Source organism: Chelmon rostratus, chromosome 19 (genome assembly GCF_017976325.1).
Source record: "Chelmon rostratus isolate fCheRos1 chromosome 19, fCheRos1.pri, whole genome shotgun sequence".
Lineage (NCBI taxonomy): Eukaryota > Metazoa > Chordata > Actinopteri > Chaetodontiformes > Chaetodontidae > Chelmon > Chelmon rostratus.
In genome coordinates, this window is record NC_055676.1 from 12,868,825 (window position 1) to 12,894,157 (window position 25,333).

Below are 25,333 nucleotides of genomic sequence, written 5' to 3' on the forward strand. Positions count from 1 at the left end.
CTTCGGTATAATAAAGTCTGATTCAGACCTCGACCAGCTCCCTGTCGTGTTCCTGTGCGTGTCTGGCGGACGCACGGCGCTTTTCAACACGCCCATGCATAATTTCCCACCTGTTGGAGAAGGGCGAAAGTGATAGGGGCTGGTGGCGCTTCCCCACCCAGCTGACAAGAAAAAGAGTTCCGGGTTCATTTCAGCCGAGAGCCGCTCGCCGCCGCCGCCGCTTCAACACGGCGGGACCATGTCTCTTCTACTGGAGAACCAATTCACAGAGCTACCCCCGGACAAGTCGGTGGACACCAAGTTGTTCCTGGAGGCGGTCTCGCATCTGCCTGCGTTTTTCGGTGAGTACGCCTCCACCTGAGCTCGGTGAGAGTGAACGAGGCGCTGTTGGCGCGGCGCTGTCGCGGTTCATACTTGGCTGACTTTTTTTTTTTTTTTTTTTTGTTTTTGTTTCTCACGGCACGTTGGTTCTAATGAGTTGACACTGAGCCCGACGAGGTGCTTTCACACAAAGCAGAAGCGGGGCTGCTGGTGTGAGCCAGCTGCGGCCATGCAGCCTATAGAGAAACTCTTTGTTTACTCATTGAACAGAGCACACATTGACCTCATTGTGCCCTAACTGTGCATTCGCTGACGCCCTCCCTCCCTCCTGTATGCTGCATGTAAAGGCTGATTTCTATTCAGCCCTTCTGGGCCAGGACGTGTGGTGAAGTCATTCATATTTTATTGCTTTGCTCTCAAATGTCTGTTTCTCTTTCAGACTGCTTGGGATCAACAGTATTTTCAGTCATCAAATCAGACATTAATGGCAACATAACGGTGAGATACCAATCTGTCATTTTCATGCTTCTGCTTAGTGCCTCTGCCATTAGGCATTTGAATGTGACTTGGAGCTCAGTGGTGCAGCTCTCACATGCAAACCTAAATGTGCATGCTTTTTTTTTTGTTTTTTTCCTCCCAGAAAATTAAAGGAGTATATCTTAAGGACCCTGCTAAGTACGTCACCCTGCAGGACATTGTGGAGGCAGAGCGAGAAGCCCATGCAGCAGAGTGGCCTAAAGTTGGCGCAACATTAGCTCTGATGTGGCTGAAGAGGTGAGCACTCCCTGAATGTTATGTCATACTACATGTTGAACTTTGTGCTGCTGAACTTCAGCAGACATGCTCATTAAAAAAAAAAAAATCTTTATACGGGATCTCCCCTGCAGGGGTCTCCGTTTCATACAGATCCTGCTGCAGAGTTTGGCAGACGGAGAAAGGGATGAGAACAACCCCAACCTCATTCGGGTTAATATCATCAAGGCCTATGAGCAAGCGCTGAAGAAGTACCACGGCTGGATTGTTCAAAAGATTTTCAATGTGAGGAAAATGTGCCCCTTCCTGTTATTTTTAGTAATTTATTGTGATATAATCAAAGGAGAGGCCAAAGCCTGGTATTTTAGCCCATTTGAAGCTCTAGTTGTGCTAATAGATGCATATAGAATTTGCTGTTGCATTACATTTTACTTGTTAATCTTGTGCCCATACATTTTTCTCATTTCGCGTGTATGTCCATTTGCAGGCAGCCTTACTCGCAGCTCCCTACAGATCAAACTTCCTCAAGGCTCTGTCAAAAGGAGAAGAAGTGAAAGAGGAGGTCTGCCTGGCGAACGTGCGTCAGTTCCTGGTTCATTACAGCACCACAGTGGACGCCATCTACGAGATGTACACAAATCTGAACGCGGAGCTGGACTACACTGTCTGACGTCCCAGGACCAGCTGGACCGGAGTGTCCCACAGCATCTTGCTGTGTGTCAGACCTCTCAGGTGTCAGACAAGTCCAGTTTTCCAAGGTGTTTTTAATAAGACTTTCCTTTCTGTGTGGTATTTATTATGCCTTGCTAAATATTAACATATTTGGTTATGCCTTAAATTTAAACAAACATAGCAGAAGATTGTTTTTTGCCGTCATAATTTCAAGTAATTGCCGGATTGTTGCAGCAACAGTGCAGCTTTCACTCTTATGCAGAATCATGGTATTGTGTGGGCGGCTGCTATAGTTATAGCATTAACAGGTGGCTTTCACCTGTTCCATTGGGAGAAGAATGCATGACGGTAAACACTGTTATTACAGGAAACCATTTATGCTAATGCCTCACATTCAGGCGTTCTCTGCCTCCTGATCCCTGGAGTAAACACCACTGTTTGTCTGGGAGCAGCAGCCCTGCTAGTAATTTTAACAAGACACTTCAGTTGCATGTTGATAGCTGGAATCCAATTAGTGCCTTGGTGTTACTCATTAAACACATGCTATTTAGTAAGTATGCTCAGAATTAATGTATTTGTAATTCTATTTCACCTACAAAAGTTAGCCAGAAGCAGGTTGTGCTTACTCTGAGGGCTTCACCTGTACAGTGTTTCTGCGTTGAATAAGAGGCTGCGGTTGATTGTTTTTCTTGTTTGTTTTTTTTCTGTGGGCCATTTTGCTCCTATAATGCCTCAACTGTCTTTCACACAAACATTGTGTGCATCCGTTCTTTTAGATATGCTGTTTTATCAACTCCGATCAAATCTGTTCTTATTGCAAGATTTTAATGTATAAAAGAAGTGTTACCACTGAGTTGAATGACTAACCAATAAAAATCCATCTTACAGTTCCTAAATTGCACTCTAGGTGGCGATACTTGCTTGTGTTTTTTTAATCTCCTTTAATCATGTTTGTGGTGCAGCTGCTGCATGAAATATTTGATTCTGTTCAGTGATAGAAATCATCATGCAATGTAGCTACAGTTTCAGTCTTTGCCAGCTGAGATCTTAAATGATTCCACAAAAAACATTTTGTTTATAATTTTGCAAGAGCAGGTTTGTGCGATTTCAAAAAGCTCCTTCGGTGGACCTCCATTTGGGGTAAAATATTGGAGGCTGATTGCTGAAAAGAACGTTAATGCAGTTGATTCTGAGCATCATTTTTTTTTTTTAAACATCAGCACGAAATTGGAGGAAAATCCCCTCTCTTCTTCATGTCTCCTAATCCCCCAGATCAACTGGCCTCTTCCTGTGCCCAGTCTTACTTATCTGAAGTGCGTCCCAGAGGCTGGAGTAGCTCTGGTTCCTCTCCCGGAGGAGCCGGGCCTGAGCTAATCGTCTCTGAGCGAGAGCAAGGGGACCGTGTCTGTAATCCTGTAGGTTTATCAGCAGAGCGGCCTGGCCTGTCCTTACTGATAGATAGGATGGAAGGGCTCCAAGCAAAGCCAGCACACAATAGGCTAAAGACAGGAAATCATTTACAACAATGCCTCAATGACAAAGCCACTGACCTTTAGCTCTGCAATATTCAATTGATTACCTCATTGCTGATAAAAAATATTTAAGTTTTATTCCCAACAGTGCATCTAATGCCATTATTCACGCCATCCAGGTTATTTGTTTTGTAATAGACTACTTAAAATGGATGTGCGTATTATGTCTGTGGTGACCTAAACCACATTACTGCTATAGCATCCAATTTAGGAGGACAAATGATGCAAAATAAGAGGCGCAGGCAGGCACACCAGCCAAGATTAGCAATTCAATAGCTGGGTAACGGCAAGCCCATTTCTACATAATGTGAACAGTAATATTTCTGTGGATCCATCTTCCAGAGAGCATGTATTTTTCATACACAAATGTAATATAAGAGAAGCGGAAGGCCTGTTCATTTTTATTTACTTATGTATTTTGAAGTATCCAATGGCTTCTGCCTGAAGCATCAGCCATCTGTCTAGACTAACGTAATTCACTATGATAACAAAATTAGCACTTTCAACTTGCATCATTTATAGAGGAACCAGCCCGATATATTTGAGCTAAGGATTGACTTACATATTACAAGCCTCCAGTGAAAAGATAGATTTTAATAAAATGAGATCTATGGAAAAAAAAAGAGACTTGCCTGGTGGTTCAGCCTTAAATCCCTTTGCAATAAAGCCAGAAAAACGTCTCATCTTTCCGCAACTAGTTTATCATTCATGAATATAATAAAACTGTCCTCTCAGCTGCATGTCTGGCAGATAATAACTAATGATTCATAATAACACAAACTATTTGCTGGGTTTAGAAAATTTCATTTACTTGACAATCCTTATTAAGAAGAGGCAAAAAACGGGTGAGGGATTAGGGTCATACATTGCAAAATGTAGTTATTTCAACAACATACTTCATGGAGAGTGCTCACATGTTCATATATAATAATTGCACTTTATAATTATAGAGACAGTTTGCCATATAACTCATCAGGCTGACAAATAAATAGTATTACAGAACCAGTGCAGACACACAAAGAACTACTCAGTCATACGTCTCACACCATCAGAGATAATATAGCCCTACAAAGAGGATACTGTAAATGATTCAGGTGGCACTCCGTTATACCCAGCTGTTGTGTAACCAGTGCCACAACCTTCCAAAGACAAAAAAAACCCCATTTCATTTAAGAAAAATGTCCACACAACCTTTTAAAATTAAAAAATGCTAACAAAAATACAACCAAAGGGCACATCTTACTTGGCCTGAATTGCCACAGTGTTGATTTGGATATGCAACAGTCCTAATACATTGTGCTGAGCATCACTACATTAAATCAATTACGATGTTAAATAACTTGAATGTATGCGTAACAAAAAAAAATATATTCACATTTGTATGCAAATGAGCAAAACGCTTCGCCCTTACGGTAGCCAGGAAATTTGCATCATATGGCAGAAGCTGGGACGCTGCGCATGTCACTGAAAAGTGGCCAAAACAAAGCCCACAACAAAGCAGCAGACAAAGAAGAGTTCAGTTAATAATTAAGGAACGTTCTCGCTGAAATAAGGAGCCATTTATGTAAAAATATACAATATATTCACAAAAACCGTTTCCCAGATTCAAGTCGGTGTTTTTTGAAGGGTACCAATGATTACTTCAGTTCAGTGAGTTTCTATTTCTGTAAAGGCCAACAGAGGAATCACCTGCAAAATATACAGTTCATGTTCAAATGGTGATGGGAAATTCTGATTAGGTGCTCAGCAACAGTGTTGAATGAGGAACAGCAGGCATATTTGATGGCCATTTAAGATATAAAAATAAAACATGAAATGTCCATAAGATAAACCTGTATCTTAAGTCGTGATTATCATTTTCCTTTTCAGGCTTATAACACAAAGCCTTCCACAAATACACAGTACATGCACAAACTAAAAAGGCATGTCTCATTCTCATAGACGTCTAAACTGACACACTTCCATCGTCTAGAAAAGGGTTTGTCACTCCTGCATCCCGTCGTGTGGCAGCGCCGCGTCTTATCTGTAGACGGGGAGCTGGATGTGGGCTTGCTGGTGGTGCTCCAGCAGCTGAGGCATCCCCACAGCTTCGTACCCACGGCCCAGCATGCGCTCTTTGATGCAGGGAGGGTGAATCTCACTGATGAGGCACTCCAGAGACTGCAAGCTGCTGCTAAGTACTGCAGCGTGGCACAGGCTAGAACTAGGCAGCCCACAACAGAGGTTTTGGTCTGTGCTGTAGGCCTGGGTATGAGGAGGGAGATGGGGGTGGAGCTGTGGGTGCTGGTGGTGTTGGTGGCGGTTTGGGTGGAGATGGGGATGGGAGAGCCCCAGGTCTCTGGGCCTGGCTGCGCACGTACCCGTTGCCAGCACCTGAGGAGTGTAACAGTCGCTATTAGGGGTGGCCACAACACCGTCCCAGAGAGGGGCAAAGTACTGTCCGACGGAGAACTCCCCCTGCATGGCGGCACGGCTCACAGAGGAGCTGCTGACTCGCTCCTGCCCCGCGCCCACGCTGGCAGGATGCGGCCTATACGACAGCTGCGAGGAGCACCTCAAAGGGAGGCAGGTTTCAGGAGGCTGGCCAGCCTCTGCTGCTCTGTGCCCCTGAGTACCGTTACTCACGCTGTACATCCTCACTGCTCCCTGCTGATAGGGCTGCTGAATTTCATGTTTATGCCGCCACACTGTGTAGTCTCCTTTCTCCAAGTACCCAGCTTTGGCTATGTCTGCACTCTGTGTAGGTATCACTGCTCCCGTGTATGCCAGACTGCTCTGGGGCGGCACTCCCAGGACAAAGTCTGAGTCTGAATGTGCCACCGCCGCCACGGCCTGCAGAGAGGGGCTGGCTCGAGCTTCTCCCCCCAGCTGCAGGGCCTGGCTGTGGGGAACTCTGCTCATCTGCCTCATCAGGCTTTGAACCTCTGCCAGCTCAGACTGGGGGGCCCGGCTCTGATCTCCGGAGGCCATCCCTGTGCTAGAACAAAGTGTCTCAATGGGAACATCGGGGGGCTTACATGAGCTTATATGATAGGCCTTGTGCCCATGTCTGACTGTGTAGCCATTGTTCAGAGGATTATTATACGGTGCCACAGAGGTCTGGGTGTTTGCATGTTTAGTCCTCCTGCCCTCAGAGTTCTTCACCACACCTTTGACCACCACAGAAGCTTTGACGATGGCCAACAAACCCTGGTAGCCTCCTGAGTACGGGTGTGAATAGGGGCTACAGCGCTGGCCTGTGGTGTCTAAGCCGTTCACTGTTTTGTTAAGCTGTTTATGTTGTGGCACCCGGACGTCAGATGGAAAGATTTTGATGGACAGTGGGCTGTTGGCGGTCTTCTGGGCAAAAGCATCCAACTCTGCGGGAGAAGGGTACCGAGAAATCATGGAGGCCGACTCGCCTGAGAAGGAAGCAGACAGAAACAAGCGATTAGTCTCGAGGCAGCCCAGACAAACCTCGTATCTTGTGTTTTCTGTTGTCTTTCTTCCTGCCCATCTCAAGCCCGTGTTAGGGAATAACGGCAGGCGTCAACATGTCGTATTAACTGATTTCAAGGAGGGAAACACCTCCAGCATTGTTTGATCAGTGCCTAATAAAATGAATTCAGACTTAGTTCGACCCAATATTAGCTTACCCTGGGAAATCAAAAGGCGGGAGGTGGCAACGGCAGAGGAGAGAGGACCTAATTTTACTGAAATGGCTCCAATGAGATTCATTTGATGACATTTAGCAGCTAAACCACAGCAGGAGCAGCCAAGTGGAAGCTGATTGTAGTAACTAGAATTCCAAAAAGGCGCTTTAGACTAAATTTTTCTTAGCTTTCTGATTGGAAAACACCTTAGCATAAGCACATTTAATAATTTCTAAGCACACTGATGAACATTTTGGCGATTTGCCAAAATGCTAACATTCTTCCCAGCTGCTCCACACCTCACTTTTGTTTGTTTCTCAATAACCCCGCAATCATTCGAGCATCACCGGTTTGCCTGTGAAATTTTGTTCCACTTTACGCTTTTATGAACCTGAACTGATTCCACTGTAAAAGCTTGGAGCCTAAACTGTCAAGGAAAAGTTGATGCAGATGGAAAAAGAGAAATCACCGAGCGCCGCCGATTGAAATGTGTGCGGGAAAGCTGACGGGACAAACTAAGATTGGATTTAAACACTATTATTCAGGCAATTTCATGCCTGCTTAACTCGTAGCGACAAAAGGAAAGGTGGAAAAGGCGCCCCATTTAAAAACAATAAATCACCTGGTAGAAATTACCGCCACCTTTCAGAGTGACACTTTTATGGAATTCCTGACATAAAAAGAGGCGCCGAAATTAACCCAGATCAGGCTTTGAAGTCGGTGGAAATCATAGCAGGCAAAAGAACAAGGCTGTAATCTGCAATAAAAAGGACGAAAAATAAAAACACAACACTTCATTTCATTTTCAATAACAAAACCAATTCCAGCTATGCAGGGGAGAGCTCACTTGTTGTTCCCATTTGAAATTGATTTGGGAGTTCATTTCATTTCAGGCCCACAGTGAGCCTCCCGACTGTGAAAATGATTCAATCTACAAGATCCATCTCATGAAAGAAATAAATTGGGTGTTTAAAATGGAGGAAAGAGGTAAGGTGGAGTGTTCAATCCATCCAGCAATCTCCCAGTGGAGCAGAAGGAACAGCACACCATGGTGCCAGGAGCATGAATGAATTCTACAGAGAAATACAACAAAGCAAAACACTGCTTATTATGTATCACAGTGTAGCGCTGCTATAGAAAACCATGACATCTGGGATGTTGGAGAGGTGTTTAAACGGTATACAATGTCAAGATGTGAGCTCTCTCTTCTCTGGTCTCCCACAATGCTACTTGTGGAAAAAGAGGAAACCAGCCACATTAACAATTTCTGGCCGTTGGCTGAAAGCTGAATATTCATGACCATAAATGATAAGACTAAATGATTCGTATCCACCTGGAAGCAGCTTAGATGATGAGAAGCAATGACACGTTTAGAAATATAATAAATCCTCATGTGGAACGCGCACCAGCATTGACACAAAACTTGTCTATTTTCTGCTTTGGACAATGTTGCTCAATAACCAAATATAGATAATTTGGCGAAACAAGCATTTTAATCGCTCGGTAAAATGCCAGCGTCAAGCCCCGCATGCTGCAACTGGCTTGCTGTTCCACAAACACTTCAAACACTTTGAATGCTAACGCGTCTTCACAGGGTGTCTGATATTGTTAGTCCAGAGATTACAGCCCTGTCAGAGCCATGGAGACACAACACAGCTGCACTTCCCACTGCGGCTGCCTTAATGTGGCACTATGGAAACCTCATTAGCAAACAGGCCTTCCCCACTCTGCATTCACAAATTTTATCATCTGAAGACCACTACTGTGTGACATATGCATTGAAAATGGGTGTAATTTTAGCTGATCCTAACAGAAACCCAACTGCTGGATAGTGTGGAGTCAGAGCTGAGATCAGAAACACCACGACCACCATTAAAACTGCTCTAAATTACAACCAGAGGCGGTTGTCTCAGTCTTGAGGACTTCAATGCCAATCAGTGGTGTTAAATGGCTGTAAAGTGAGCACAGCACATCACATTCCCCACTCAGCAGTGGCTTTCTCCAAGCATGTGGTAGCAGCAATAAAAGTATATCTTGAAGTCATTCTTCACAATATTTGCTCATTTCACTGGACCTTCCTGCAAAACACACCCAAGCCAAACAGTACCTAACACGTGTGGTCCATTAATTACAATCTGGCACTGTGAGAGCTAAAGTTTCCCTCTGAAGGTGCCAAGAAGGCAAAAGCACACTGTGTGGAGGCTGCTGTCTCACCCAAACTCTCAACATGCGGTCCCATGCAGACTAGCGAAAGTGATAATTGACGACGTGCATGAAGTATCGCTGCTACGGTACTCTGCAGGTGACCAGAGAGGTCATTTGCACCCTCAAAAATCGGGACAAGCATGAAGTGCAGAGCTTTTGCTGTGCATGTTTGAAACATGTGCATCAACCGCTTCCAGCTCATTTTGGACTTTATCCTGAAAACAAGCAAACAAACAAGTAAAAATGCACAAATGAAGCCAGTATTTTTCCCTCAACCTTCTTATTATTAGGCTACAATAAATACATTCAGCTATTTAAGTTTTTTTAAAATCCCAGGCATTTGAACTGCAGCACAAAAATTAATGAGCCAGTAAATTAGTAAATATTTTCACCCAACAGAGGAAAATGTCTGAGCTACAAAACAGCTGTGTGCTTGTAGCTTGAGTAATGTGTGATTTCTTTAATCAGCCTATGTTGCCTTTAGGAGATGAGATTATCCATGCTGTTCTTCAAGTAGGTTTGCATTAATGCAGGTTTAATTTTTAGTCCATAATCAGCACAGAGGCCAGAAGAAATGGTCTGCATACTCTACAGGCAAAAACAAAAAGCCTAAGGTCACAAGATAACTGTGACGGGTCGCCATGATTACAGAAGATGATTTTCAAAGAGTTTTACCTCTTCAGAGCTCATAGACATTAATTTATTTATGTCTGTTACAAATACAAATAAAAGACATTAGGAATTAAATTTCGCGAATTTACAAAAACAACCTTTAGACTGTCAGCTACACCTTTCTTTGTGCCGTGGCTTCCTGCCTCTCTTCACCGAGAGGCTCTGCAGTCGGTCACACAACAAAATCCAGCGGTATAAAATGAAGATGAGAAATGAAAACAAATATGAGGCCGTTCACATGACAACGGGGAAAAGCGAGCCGTGTGTTGTCAGGTAAGGAATGGCGGAGAGATAATTAGCGGTCTGACCTTAAGCACTTAATCACCCTGAACCTGCAGACTGCACGCTGTTTCACTCTGCAGCCCTGACAGAGAGCACAGGCGCAGAGGCAGACGAAACACAGCACAGAAAATAACATCAGCCACTTTTCGTAAGCAACCTTGGCTGAGGACATCACGCAGTGCTTACAAATTTTAATTCTTTGACCCTTAACACCCCCCCCCAACTTCTTTTTAGACAGGCGCGATTGAAGTAGGTTACATAGGATTGAAAAGCTTGTGTTTTTCCTTTCCTCAAAAACCGGCATAATGACACTGATGTGAGATGCATCTACAACCCTAGATTGGTAGATTTAATGGTCCCACTAGTCGGGCTCGAATGTTTTCTCAGTCGGAAGGGGCTCCGAACATTAAACATGCTGCTCAACTGTTGTGGCACCATGCTGAGTGAAACTGGCACACTTTCACAGGAAACACCTAATCCTGATTTCCTCTCTCCATGCAGGGGACATGCATGGAAAGAAACAGTCGGGGAAGGGGGGCCAATTATAAAGTCTCAATCACCACCAGGCCCAATTTATTATGTGTGTTTGTGTGCATGTTTGTTTGTGACTTAAAAATTTTATAAATATTAGCATAAAAATATTCTGGAGGGATAAAACATTGGGTATTTATCATACTGCGGTATATATATATGGTCTTTCATAACCCTGGTTCCACCCCCATACAATCCCACTCAATGCTTTCTGCCACTTTTAACTGGCTAATCTTTTTCCCGTGGTCACACTTGAAGCCATTTCCCCCCAGATTAGAGCGGAGACCTCATTGTTTTGGAGCGGTTTGAGTTAATCACTAATTTATGGGCAAAACAAGCCCCAGAGGCAGGGCTGAAGACGGCAGTTGGAAAAGCTCATTGCGTTTCCAAAACCACGGCTTCCAACCATCACATACCCAGAGGGCCAACATAAGGAAATGATTACAATGACCACTACATACAATTCCCACGAGATAAAACTTAACATTCATAAATTATTCCTTGTTAATATCCATACATGTTGGCAGAGCTGCCAGGCAAGAATCCCACAGGCCTTTGATGTTATGCTGAAGACTTATCGTGAACACTTTTGTGAGATAGCATGTTTACGAGCCTCAAACCCTCAGCAGTAACATGCCACTGACAACTGGCAGTTACTAACAGAACAGTGGTTCTCAGCAGGCAGATACGTGTTTACCACACCAATAATCCCGAGATGTAAAGTACTCTGGCCTACCTTAATAACCAGGGACTGAGCTCAGCACATTCAAAATGCATTTAAAACCTATGTCTCTGTTACCATGACAACCTCTTCTATGCACCCAGTTGGCCCAATAAGCCCAGTCATTAGAACCATGTAATTAATTGGCCCTGACTTTATTCATCTCTTTGAGTCTAGCCTCTGCAATTGACTGCCGAGACAGAGCAATAACAGCAAGCTGCTACGTTGCTTCTGAATTCAGGCCACACATTGAAACCAAATCACGTTTATTCATTTGGCATCATTTATATCATTATATGCAAAAATTTCCATCACACTTCAAACATTCAGTCAATGCAGTTTAAAGCTTCAGTTATCTATTTTGGCCACTGGAGGGCACATAAAAAAGGGGATAGGGGCACATAAAAAGGAAGGAAGAAGCTAAAAGTCTGTTTTGTGTGCCTTTCGTGGTGGCGGCAAGCCAAGGATTATGTTGTTGAGAAAACTGCTAATACAATCTGCAGCTCAGCATAATTTCAGGATCAGATTCTCAGTAAATTTAGGATGAATTTGATGATCTGCTGCCAACTGCAACAATGAAGATTACCGAATTTGCTACCACTCCGATTCGCAGCTATGGCTCTTCTCCATAACAATGGTGGCTGAGGCTCATGGGTATTGTAGTGTGTAGGGCTGTCTGCAATGCCAAACTAACATTAAAAACAGGATTCTCAGAAACAAAGCTGAAATAATTAAAACTGATGACGTAAACCTGCATGGTTGTTACATTATCTATCTTTCAGTGTTAATTAACGCTGAGGCAATTCTGAAAACACTCCTGCAGCTCTATGGTGAATGTGTCAGAAAAAAACACATCCATCAGACATGCAGAAACACCAGCATTCATTCATGTTTTTGGCCACCTGATGAATTTAAGGGAAATATTCACTTGTTTTTAGCTCTGGTTTGATCTATACTGCACTACACTGAATGGCACCTTTTACATTAAAGTCCAGGATGCAGTATAGCAGCTTTTCCTATGTCAATGTAATTATAGAAAGAGACATTAATATTTATCTCCTACGGGGTTAAAAGAAGGCTGCCAGTTAATGCCTCCGTGTGGTTTATTCAACCTAGCAGTAAAGAGGACCACTAGATAGAGATGGGTGAAGTGGAAAAAGTAGACACAGGACATGCTGACACCAGAACATATGCTTTTAAATCTCACTCACACTAACCTCTCTAGTCACGACCTTCTTCTGCAAACACACAAAAATAAAAATACAGACACTCATTCAGCCCATTTTCACAAGCCTCCCTCTTTCCATGTCAGTAGTCTCTACGTGAAGGGTGCTCACAGAACAGAGTAACCTCAGGGTGGAACACTTAGTTATGTGTGCTTGAAGAGGCTCCGGCGAATACTCCTTTGCACCAGTGTCACTCCTCATTTGTTTCTGTGCCGCTTGGCCCAGCTTGGGCAAAGTTTCCCCACTCAAAGCCGACCCGAGCACAGGCCGGCAGCGTGGGAAAAAGCATTTCCAGCCCCTGCTTTCAAGCGGAGATAGCAGGGAAGAGAACGGCTCTCATTCACTCTCGTCACATAATTCCTAACACTCAGAAATCTTTCACATGGGTTTGTGTGGCTGAGAGCTTTCATGTCCTGTGCCTTCCATTTATTGATAGCTAAAAATGGAAATGGCTTTCAAAAGCGCTGCAGCGACTAAAGGCGGTCCCTATTTAACTCAATCCAACAACGACTCATTTAATGAAGAAGCCTGGGCCACACAGACTGAGCTCCCATCAGCAGTCTATTCCCTGTGGTCGTGCTTGAAATGTCAGGCTAGAGCTGGAGGGTGCTGCACTACGCATAGTCGCAGTACATAAAACTGAAGGGGGAGGAAAAGGCCCTGCAGGTAAACAGGATGAGAAATGCACCCCTGGTTCTGCCTGAGGCAAACTAGGCCCTTCTGTTCCAGCGTTTAGCAGACAAGTGCACCATTGATTCCCAATTAATATTTAATGGCCAAAAAGACAAAGAGGGAGAAAGATCGGAGATGGGATCTTACAGTTAGTTACACACTGTTTGACTACGAGTAAAGGGAGAAATAATAATGCAAAACAGCATCCACGCTTTTTATGAATGAACTACACAGTCTGTCACACCGCCACACTCACTTATTTTGGCTGATTAGACCTCATCTCAGGATTGTGAGGGTATTTAATTTCATTGACATGTCATGCTCAATGACAATAAGAGAATCTTGAATCTTGAATCTTTATACACTGCGCTTGACTGACATCTTCCTTTTAGTCTTGGTGCACCTGTTAGATCAAACATTTTTTTTACAGTTCTTATAAGTATGTGGAGTTTAATGGCCTCAGAAAACTCCAAGCCTGGTTTCACCCAACTTCAACTTGAGAAGAGGTCTAATTATCCAGATTAAGTGAAAACACCTGTGTGCATGTGCAGGTGTTAGGTTAACCTCTCACTGAATTACAGTGTCATTAAATCTGAGAATAATGTCGGGCCCTGTCTGCTTTTTATTTCCATATCTACTATGTAATGCATACTCTACGGAAGATTAGACTTTGTATAGTAGGACATTTCATGGTGAATGAACAAAGGTATCCTTTATGAGAGTGCATAGGCTGATAGAAATGAACTGGCAACACAATCAGTCAGATAAGATTATCCTGACCACTGCCCTGCTCTGCCGACAAAGGTGCACATATGTCATAGAAGATAACACTGATAGTCAAATTGTGGTGATTCTGTCCCACAAAAATCTGAATTTACAAAATGTTATTGGTCAATATTTGCACACTTTTGCTTTCTATTAGACCACAGTCTGAGCTGTTCTATTTCATTTCATTTAAAACAATCCCTGTTAGCTTCTGCAGTGTGGTAGCAATCCTTCCATGGGTCCAAATAAAACACATTAAATATATGAAACCGCAGGCTTAAAACATTAACAACCCAAAACAATGCAACACCTATTCCATAAAGAAAACTAAAACATCTTTAAAGGACCAAATCATTTTAGAGGTTTTATGGTTTTATTGCTATATACTGACTGCAACACACATCCAACAAAACCATTAAACTGTAAGTAGTTATAGATCTTCAATATAGCTTCAAACTAGACCCAGCAAAGAAATATAAGGCATCAGCAAATTGTTAAAGCAATCGTGAAAAGGAAACCGCAGCAGAATAACTTCATTTGTGGTACTATGATCTCATTATGTGAATCTAGCTGTCCAGGAAGAAAAAGACTATGCAACTGGGAGCGCCGCACAAATAATATGGATTTCGAGTAACCTATATAGAGGAAAGCAGCATCAGACCAAGAGCTAAATCTGCAAACATGTCGCATTCAATCAATTAGCTGAAAGAAATCTAATCATGAATGTCAGTCCAGGTTAGTCCCAAAGACACCCACTCAACCTTTCAATGAATGCAGTGTAATCAGTCAAGATGAAGGTCAAACACCACTGACATGGAGCACCTTCTGCAAAAATGTGAACATCATTAGTAACCCTGTATGAGAGAGTTGATTAACTCTGTAATTTCAGAGTCCACTTTGACCTGCACACATTTGCACTGCAGGAGCACGCTGATTAGTAGCCCAATTAACAGGCCTCATCATCATCATGAAGCCCATTATTTTAATTCAGCAGAAATCTCAGCACATAAACCGGTAAAACCATGCATGATCTTTACGTGCACTTGGAAGCGACAAGGTCAAGCTGATTAAGAACTAACTCAGGAACATGACCAAGATCCTAGTCATTATGAGTATTTTCTATTTCAGGCTATCTGTATCATACTCGATGCCTGTCCTCTCTGGCAAAATGGCTTCACCTGTCTCACGATAAACTCACCTTTGTGGGTGCACGTCTGCAGTGGTGGTACTGACAGCAGTAATGGCGGCGGCGGAACATCGAGGCTTTTGGGTGTGCAGGCGAGAAGCTGCGACGAGAGATTCTGCCGCCTCTGGATACAGGCCAGCATGATAGTTCACTAGGGCTGCACACAGCCTGGGGAAACCTGCTACAAAAAAGGGAAAAAAAACAGGTTTGTGCTGTTTAGCCAACATCAAGAAGATGATTCAACAAAGCCATACTAGCAGCACTTTAGCATGCTAACAGGCTGATATTTGGCAGGTAATGTTCAGCATTAGCTAACTGCACATTAGAACATAACTAGGGTTAATGGGACTGTAATTCATTTTGTGGACTTCACAATAGACAATAGATTATAATTTTGGTATGAGACATTTCACAGAAAAAAAGACAACTTCGTGGGTAAAGTAAGAGATCAACCCAGTCAGTAGATTTCATCCTCTGGAGATTATGAATGTCAGTGTCATATTCCGTGGCTTTCAATTTAAAACTGTTTGATGATCCGGTCTGGACCAAACTGGCAGACCAACTGACAAACCAACATCTGCATCTACTAGCGTAGCTCAAAAACCTTTAATCTCACTGCAGACTAACTGATCACCCCCCCAGTTCTGTTTTCACTTGTGCTGATTTTTAAAGTTTTTGTGATTGCACAGGCCACACAGTTTCAGGGACCACTTGAAAGGAAATAAATGCCAAGTTTAAGTTTGGGAAAAACCTGAAATTATACGTACTACATTCAAACTCCTGCATCAAACGACAGTTTTGATGTTGGAAGAAAAGTGCAAGCTGGCTGGTAGAGAACACTGAAACCCCACAGGAGGCTCTCCTCTTTCAAAAATATATTTCCCACGTTACTTCAGTAGCTCGCATATCTAAAACTCTGCAACCACATGGGTCCTTTTACCATATTAAAATTCAGGAGCCCCTCTTGCTGAAATTGCGCATTCAAAAAAGTAATATCACTTAATGACGGCTCCATCTTCCCCTTCTTCCTAGTTGTTATGATGGCTCTTTCCCGTTACCAACCTTGTCCTGTCGGTTGCAATCGCACACATCATTTAAAAGGCCTCGTGTAGCCTCAGGCTGCGCGTTTCAATTTGTAACCATCTCTGTGACCTGCGTTTATTCTTCTATAAATTTATGGCCGTATTGATCAGCAGAGAAAGCCAAACGCAACTCACTCACTAAAACGGGCTGTGCTGTTTGCAGAGTTAAGTATTGTCAGAGGAAATGAGCGGCTGTGTCTGAAAAAGAAGGCGCCTCTCCACAGCTGCGCTGATTGAAGCAATCACTGTGAAGATAAAGACAGGCACTGAGGGCATATTTCAGTGATAATCGCATTTGACATTCTCTTGATTATCTGAAAGAGTCACCAAACCTGAATGCTAGCACTGCAAATCTCAAAAACCCTAGGGCTACTGTAAAATACTTCTTCCTGTATGTGAATCAGGTACTTTGTAGGCAGACAACTCCAAAAAAAAAACAACATTATATTATAAATATATATACCACTGACTTATAGATTATTAATAGTTAATCAATGCAACTGTTCTTTTATTACAATGCAGTAGTTTCCAACAAGGCTAATATGAGCCTGCAGCATGTCAGACTGCCTCTTTTTCTTTTTCAGATTTTGCGGTTCTTTTGGATTTTTGCTTTCATTTCTCCCTCAGGGTGCGGAGGGCAACTAAAGCAAGTCAACCACAGAACAGAGTGTTCAGTGACGAGCTGCAGAAACATGATTACCTTCGCCTCAAAAAGAAGAGACAGAGTGGCTTTCATTTTACTCAGGTGCCGAAAAAAAAGAAAAAAAGATTCCCTCACTCTTTCCTTCCTCGTGTACCTGCTCCCCTCCTCCGCTCAACATCTGTCCCTCGGTGACAAGCCCACTTCAAACCGCTCAGTGCAACCTGTCTCATCTGAGCACACACATATGAAGAGCTAAAAGCCTCAGCATGGTCAGATTCCATTTGGAAAATAATGGCAATTTCACAACAACCCTTCCCATTACCACACATTTGTCAAGAGGGAGGTGCTGAAAACGCAAAGGAACACAAGGGGGAAAAGGTATCTCCAGGGAAATCCCGTCACTAGCAGAAAATGAGACATGAATTGGAATGCCTTCCATTACTCCCGTAATTTGCAGCTGAAATAAAATATATCAAGGAAGGCACTATAATTCAAAGAGAGGCCAGCAGTGGTTGAAAGAAAAAAAAAGTTTGCTGAAAGCAGAAAAGGGAGCTAGAAATGGTGCATTAAGTGCAAGTAATGATGGTTTCTTTCATCCTGCTATCTAAATTTTAAATTGAAAGAGATTTTATGAAAACTTAAGCTTATGCCTCCTCGCTCTTGAGAAGAATTGCTCGAAAAAGGGGGAAGAGAGATATGAGATCAAAGGGGTCCCAGAAAGCAAGATTCTATCTGGGCTAAGTTCTCGAGCAATTCCAATTCTCCAGCCCTTCACAGAATGTTTTGCTCGACAAAAAAGTTTTATGTCTTGCACTTTCTTACAATGTCACATCAAGAATCTCATTCTCTATAGTGTAGTGAGTTCAACTTCACAAATAAGGTCAAGGATCTTTTCTATTAGCATAATGGTCAGTACTGCTCCCTCCCAAGTTTTCATCACTTCATGACAGAGGTTATAAACCAGATGTCTCGCTTCTCACATGTCCTCCACAGCCTACACTTTGGCACTTCCCGTGTTTCACAAGTTCGTGTCTTCAAGGACTTTTCAAACATGCATAATAGGAAAAAGAGCAAAAAGTTTGAACTGCAAGGATGTCTAATCCTCGCTGCTCGCTTGCAGCTGATAAGCAGCACGACGTGGACCACCGAGGGCTTGTCGCGGAGATAAAGACCTTGTGCTTTGCCGTCTATCAAACTGCCCCCACATGGTTTTCTGATAAGAATGTCTTGGCAAATAAATCTATTTTTCAAGCCTCTTCCCTCATCATTGACAGGGTGCACAATGCTTCATTTTCTATAGAGTCATTTGTCCTGGGATCAGGACAAGGAACCTTGTGAGAAGATAAGGTCAATAGAAGAGCCATGAGGCTAGTGATGGAGAGACATTATAATGGCTGCCTCAGTTTGACGGGTAGATCCAGGTTATGTGGATCACATTTCTTGAGATAATAAAGCTGACACGTAAGATTGCCCAGAAAATACACTACTATGTTTAAACAAAAACGTAAAATGTGCCATTGCTTACTTTTTACCTGTTTGGCTGTAACAGTTTGGCAGCAAAAGAATATCCATCAAAGCAAGAAAAAGCCTTAAATTATACAAGGGCTCAAACAAGAGCATGTGTCTGACCTTCTGGAGTCTTTTATGACTTCGTGCAGCATCAAGGGTAAGAGCAAAGACAGAAGCAAATTGCAAAGAGAGCCCCCCGCTTGACAAACATGAAACGCACAGAAGAAAAAGGGTACACAGTGACACACACACGCCCACGTGCGCACGTGCCACACACACACACAGACACACACACACACACACACACCTCCCTCCCTACCCGAGCCATCTCAGCTCCTGTTAGCAGTTCCCAGAATCCTCAGTTAATAATTAGATGATAATGAAAAAGGTTTAAGACGAGCACCCTTTTCACTCTCTAGGTGGATTAGCATGTGAGTGCTATGCTAATGTCTTTACTTCCTTCTACTCAGAAAATGCAGGCGAGCAAAAGGGACAGAGCACAAAAGCGGAAAAAAAAGAAAAGAAAAGAAAAGAAAGGAAAGGAAAGGTTAATATATGGAGAAATAAATGATTAACAAAGAGCAACCGGTCATTAGAGAGGAGAGAAAGCAGTGTCTCTCTTTGAATGAACATGCCATGGCCCATGGATAACCAGCCACTTAATGTGTAATTAATTGTATATTACGTATAGCTTTTATACCATCTTCAGGGTAGGCACTGCGGGAACCTGTCTAAGTAATGGAGACCAGACAAGCGGTCTGACATACAGACAGAATTAGACAGCAGTGTTGCTGCAGCTGCTGGATTCATCTCCACACACACACACAGACATACACACACACAGATCCCCCCAACCCCCTCATACATTTTTAATAGAATCTATTACTTCTGGATTAGCCGATAAGAGCTGGCCTGGTTAAATTCTATAATAGTTTGCATAATTGGTATCAGAGCAGCACATAAGAGAGACCCAGATTTCTCTCTTCGCCTTCTCTGTAGGAAAAGAAAAAGAGGATACAAAGGTTCATATACAGGATAACCAAACAACCCGGAGCCACTCTGCTCTACGCTGCGAGAACACTCGAGGCCTGCGGCTTATAACAATGAGCCTCATTTCCATTGAGATTAGCTCCTGTAAAAGGTATTACAACAGTTTTAAAAAGCGTTTCCTATACAATTCATGCGCAAGCACAAAATTTATGCAAATACAATCGCTGGGCAATATTCAGACAGCTGTCCAGAGCGTTCAGCTGGGTGTAAATCATACAGCCTTAATGGCTACGTGTCTGTGAAAAACATGAACATTTCAGTTTCTCTCGCGCAAAATTTCATGTAGCCATCACAAGACAGTTGTGTTGCCGTAAAGCTAAGGGCAAAGGTCTGAAAATGCTAAAAATGACACAGGTCATCAACAAACATTCATTAACAATCCTTAACAGACTCTTAACTACATATTTTCCTCGCTACTGCAAAGACACACATAATGCACATACAGTACGTGTGTTTATACATGTAATATCCTATGCAGTCTTTCACATGCGATTGTTATAATATTTCTCTATATAGCACTTTCCGCCTGCATGTTCAACCACCTCCCTATGAGGTTTTTCCAAACATGCTGATCAAAATTCCTTATGCATCTATAGCCAAAAGCATTTTGTACATAAGCTGTTAGAGTTTATCCGTAGCAATTAATCCGATTGCTGATGCCTTTTTAAAATATATATGAAGTCTACATCAATCAGCATTTAGCATTCAGCAACTCATTTTAGCCTGTACACCATTAGTGACTTGCCTATTATTATTATTATTACTCCATCTAGCTAGAATTATTTGAAAATGAAAATAAACTACATATGAAAAGCTTAACAAAGTGAGAATTTTAAACAAAAGAACACATTTTAGCTCTGTGCAAAGAAACCCTGCAGTCAGAGTCACACATAACACTTGTGACTCAGTGAAAAAAATGCACATCACCTTTATCAATATATTCTCTAACAATATTTGAAGTGGAATTTCACACAAAACACTGCAGCAACAAATGGTCTGAAATGAATGACAGCCAAACTGGTTGGGATCAGAGCTTGCACCATTGATTTCAGCCACAGCTACAGCCGGCGTGACGTATTTGTCTGTGAGGTTTGCAGTTTTGACAAACAACTAATCATTTACTTTGGAGTTGAAATAGGCCACTTGTGTTAGCCTGTATTCCAGAACAGTATTGGATGGACGATTGTTCAATATCTGGCATTTATATGTGCACATTTTTCTCTGCCCAGCTTTCATTTGTGCAAAATGCCTTAGAATACCAAGAGGAACTGGCTGGTAAAAGATACACACTGTATAGTTTAGCTACACAACACCATATCTATGGGAATACAGAAACACAAGAGACAAGAGGCTGTACTTCAGCGTTTGAACATAGATTTTTTTGGGGAAAAATTGTATTTCTGACTTTTTATGTCTACAGATGCTGAGAACAAATTCAGCCACTAATCCAAAGCTGCACAATTAAGTCTTATCTTGGCGAACAGCTTTGGTAGGGAGTAGAAAGCCTTGGACTGACCCAAATCTGCCCTTGCCCACAGATGGTGCCAAGGTAAAAGAAACACACTGCATGGGGTAAAGTCTGGCCAATGCCAAGGTAGCATTAGAGGGTAAACAGAGCCTTATCTTATCCTTATCCCAGTATGCACACTGAGACACGCTGTCAAAGAGCTATGGGTATGCTGTCCAGCCTTTACAAAAGCTTGACTTCAAAGATAACAGATGGTGAGTGAGCAGAGGGGTTCTGTGGAAAGAGAAGTTCTTTTTCAAAAGAATTAAACTATGGTTTATATTCAATGTAGACATCTGTCTGTCATCTGTCAGCTCGGGCATGGATGGAATCATTTCTACAGCTCCTGTTCTCGTCAACTGTTGTGAAAACCATAGAAGACAAAAATTTGAGAAAAAAAATTGACTGTTACACAAACACTCCTCCCAACCCCCTTTCCCCCCCAAGCCCTGTCATCTGGCTGTTTACTTTACTGTTAGACTTGTAAGGGTCACTGATTCCATCATGTCATTAAAATCTTGAAGCAAACATGAAACTCATTAGAAACTGTAGAGAAAATGCTGCCCGTATGTCTCTAATGTGGGAGATAACCTAATGATACGCTCTCTACCACGCATCACAGAAACATCAAGATGTTCTAGGGAAAAAAAAAAGGTCTTTGATCTCTGGACCAACTAAAAATGTCATCATCTAACAGCATTTCTATTTAGGGCAAATGATGATGCATCAATTGCAATTTGGCGGTTTTCATCATTAATTGAAGTAATGAATAGGCCCGATCATGTAGACAAAATAAAGACTACGGGAGCTCCAAAAAACCCTGGCAGTCCTGTCCCCTCCCCAATGACCTCAGAGGCCCAGTCCTTAACCTTCCACCCCTAACCCCCGTCTCACTACCCCCTTCATCCTATTAGAATGAAAAGACCAATTAGACAGATTTCAAAAGATAGCGGGCTGCCTGTAATTACACATGACATCCCTTTGCAGATAAAAAGGTGATTACGAAGGGTGCCCAAGAGAAACTGCTAAGCAACCACGCCACTGACATTCTTACCAGACAGGCAGAGAGGTTGGATGCATATACATTTTCAAAGTCATTTTGCATCATCTTAACATTCGGTCTCCTAACCATAAAACCCACTGTACACTCAACTAGCATCGCATGTGAAGCTATGGATGACACGGCATAAAAAGACATGACCTTAATCAGTCCTTGTACTGGCCTGGGTAATAGCCATCCAAGAAAAGGTCATTCTCGTGGTGAGCCGTTTCCTCCATTCAGTAATTCGGTAGGCATGGAGATTGAGCGAGCCTGGGGAAACTTCACAATAAATCAGAGCTCAGCTTCGCTCCTGAGAAAGCAAAGGGAAGCAGGCAGCCAAATGACAAATCCCCTCTCTTCACGGAGCTGGAATTACTGCTGGGGTGTGATGTGAGATCAGAGGGAAACCCCCATGGGATACCTGCACATTGACTGCTCATAATACGACGCAATTTACAAGGCTCTCGAACAAGTTCAGGCCCAAAGCACAATTCAAATAAACAGCCAAAATATGGATATGTCATTAAGGATAGTTACATTTAACACTCTGTAATTGAAAAACACAGTAGTGTCTAGTTTATATGACATGAAAAATATGCGCTTAACACTCACTGGCAAAGTAAAAGTATTCAGACTGAGTTTTTTAGAGTAACTGAAGGCAACCAATATACTTTGATGAAAGGGGCATGAGGCACTAAAATTTTTATAATGCCGCTGTGGTAAATCAAAGGCCACAATGTCATGATTTTCATTTTTATAGGAAATCATAAGAAAGAAAGCCTCAGAATAAGAATAAAGCTAAGGGTGGGTTGACATATTTTTCTCTTTTGGTCAGAAAAAAACAGAGGAGGACAATAAAAACAGCAAATTGCAGGCTTTTCCCTCTGTGCCTCTGGTGGGAAGCAGTAACATCCCATGTCTCTGGGTAATAAAGGATCTGGCACAAGCAGGGAAAGCATGCAGGGTAGAATTTCACACCTGGCCAATAATCTATAGGCCCCTCTGCTGCGGCTAACCTTCAACCTCGGCTGCCACCGGTGCAGTGAGGTGCGATGATCCCACCTCCGGCTTCTAGACAATAGAAATGGAAACCTTCATAGGCGGCCCGGAATGACCGATAATATACTTCAAAGCACTTCGCGTCTCCACTGAGATGCTGACATACAAAGCGCCTTTCACTGCGCGCAAAGCCATCATTCAAACAAAGATGCCATCTGAGGATGAGAAAGATGAGAACAGTTTTGAGAGGGGAGAAAAAAAACATTTAGAAACTACAAATGTTTGTTCGGCAAATGTTTCTTGTCTTTAACTCGCATTAAAATACGATATATTTAACTATTAAATACGCTTTATGCAAAAAAAAAATCCACCATTAAATTAATTATTCTGTATAGTGAATATAAATCACAAACCTCAGAGTTGGATTCGGCCCACATAAATACACATTAGCCAACAGCAGGACAGTGATATATAGTAAGGGCGAGACGCTCCTATCCATTAGTGCGCACTGGGCATCTTTCACCACTTTAGCGCTGTCGACCCAAAATCAATGCAGGGATCCTGACATCATGCATTGAAGCACCTTTACAACCCTAAATATTTTTCTTACTCTGTTTCTGTCATATAGTTACACAGCTACAACAAGAAAAGATGGTACAACTGCAGGGCAAACTAAACATTTCATGCACCGAGAAACATCTTCCATGAGCCCACACAGTGTTCCCTAAGCACTAGGATGGAAATAAAGAACATAATGAATGTCTTACAGAGTTTTGTCTTATCATAAGGCTTGTTTATCTTTGGTTCGCCACGGCTGATTGGTTGTTCTCCTGCTCGGAAGGCGTATTTCCTCTGCAAAAGCGATTTCGCCACTGATTTCCCGATGCGCACTGGAAACCTCTGGAGATATATCCATGGATGAAGCCGGCTCCATTAACTGTAATTCCTCGACATATTCAACACCCGTGTTTAAGATAATTTCACCGAATGTGTTTTCCGTGCGGCCGCTTACATCTCATCTCGGCTGCCGACCGAGCAGTGTGTGCCACAGAGGGTGATGTCGGAATGGAAATGAGTCCCCTTCACTGTTGAAACCGGCTCTAGGCCAATCAATCAAGCCTGTATTTGAATATTCCCACGGCTCGGCCAATCGTATGAAAGAGAAGGCGGCCGCTGCCGTGATGCCAAACCTGTCAAAGTAAGCACGTTGCTGTTTCGCGGAAAAATTTAAAGGAGAAGAGTGTCTGATTTATTTGCTCTTCACAAATGCACGTTTTTTGGTCCATCTTGCCTCCTGCACGTCCGATCGATTAAGAAAGCTACACATCCGCTCTGTGCAGAAGATGTGTTTCAAACTCTCAGCCAATCAGCAGTGCTTAAATTAACTCTTAATTGGATCTCAAAGTAATACCTCAAATGTTAACTAAAATTCAGTACTTGAATAAGTGCTCTTAATCACACTGTGCCAGTCTTGGGACACACAAAAATAGCTATAATACAATCCAGCACCACAAACTGTAGCCTCAAAAATTACTAAAGGAGTCATGGGTGATACTGACCGCCTTATATTTTCTACAGAAGCATGTTGAGCCTAAACCCAACTAAAAATCAACCATCTGTGGCGACTACAGGTTCATCTCTTGGGGCTACAGCATAACAGACAAAACATAAACCTTTTCCATGCAAATGATCATTTCATGACTAATGGGGCAAACAGAGAACTACTTTTACTATGAATCCTGTCTTTCAGCATAGATATATCTCAGGATAAGAGCTTGATGCAATTTGCCTATTTGCCATTTTCACAGCAGCGTTGATGTTATTAGTAACTTGTGTGCTTCTCCTATGACAGGTCAAAATGTCTGCAGTGAAAAAGGCCCCGATTCCACCATATGAGCTAGTACAGTTGCAGTCACCTCTGCAGAAAGGTATAGACAGATTTAAAGCTGGTTAGTTTAATGCTTAGCATAAACTGGAAATGGGGTGGAAACTGGCTGCTGGTTGTCATCTTACAGTTAGTGGACGGACACAAGGGTGCTATCACTCTTCTCATCTATGCTTGACAAGAAAACAAATATGTGTATAATATGCACATCAGTTCTTGGTTGGGATAATTTCTTGACTGTTTTAACAAATGGCTACTAGGAAAGCAAACTAGAGTATTCCCAAAAATGTTGAACTCTGCCTTCAAATTTATTATGTGACCTTACATACCTAATACTGAACTAAATCAAAACACACCAACACACATTTTTCTGCAATTGCAGCATTTTTCATCCTCAAATCTTGAATTTGACTTTGATCACACGTTTGTCAATATTTAACACACAA

At 42.5% G+C, this 25,333-nt stretch overlaps 2 protein-coding genes across 2 annotated transcripts; one reads left to right on the top strand and one right to left on the bottom strand.

Moving 5' to 3' along the window:
- The first annotated feature begins 145 nt into the window (after window positions 1-145).
- Window positions 146-2,647, top strand: LOC121622754 (glycolipid transfer protein-like). Its single transcript, XM_041959735.1, has 5 exons — window positions 146-341; window positions 761-819; window positions 962-1,095; window positions 1,209-1,359; window positions 1,562-2,647. Exons 1-5 carry the CDS (start codon window positions 239-241, stop codon window positions 1,742-1,744), a joined length of 630 nt encoding a protein of 209 aa, XP_041815669.1. The 5' UTR covers window positions 146-238; the 3' UTR covers window positions 1,745-2,647.
- Window positions 2,648-5,297: 2,650 nt separating this feature from the next.
- On the bottom strand, window positions 5,298-23,853 carry LOC121623552 (protein FAM222A). Its single transcript, XM_041960866.1, has 3 exons — window positions 23,770-23,853; window positions 15,183-15,351; window positions 5,298-6,679 (listed from the first exon to the last, which is right to left on the bottom strand). Exons 2-3 carry the CDS (start codon window positions 15,310-15,312, stop codon window positions 5,298-5,300), a joined length of 1,512 nt encoding a protein of 503 aa, XP_041816800.1. The 5' UTR covers window positions 15,313-15,351; window positions 23,770-23,853.
- Window positions 23,854-25,333: the final 1,480 nt, after the last annotated feature.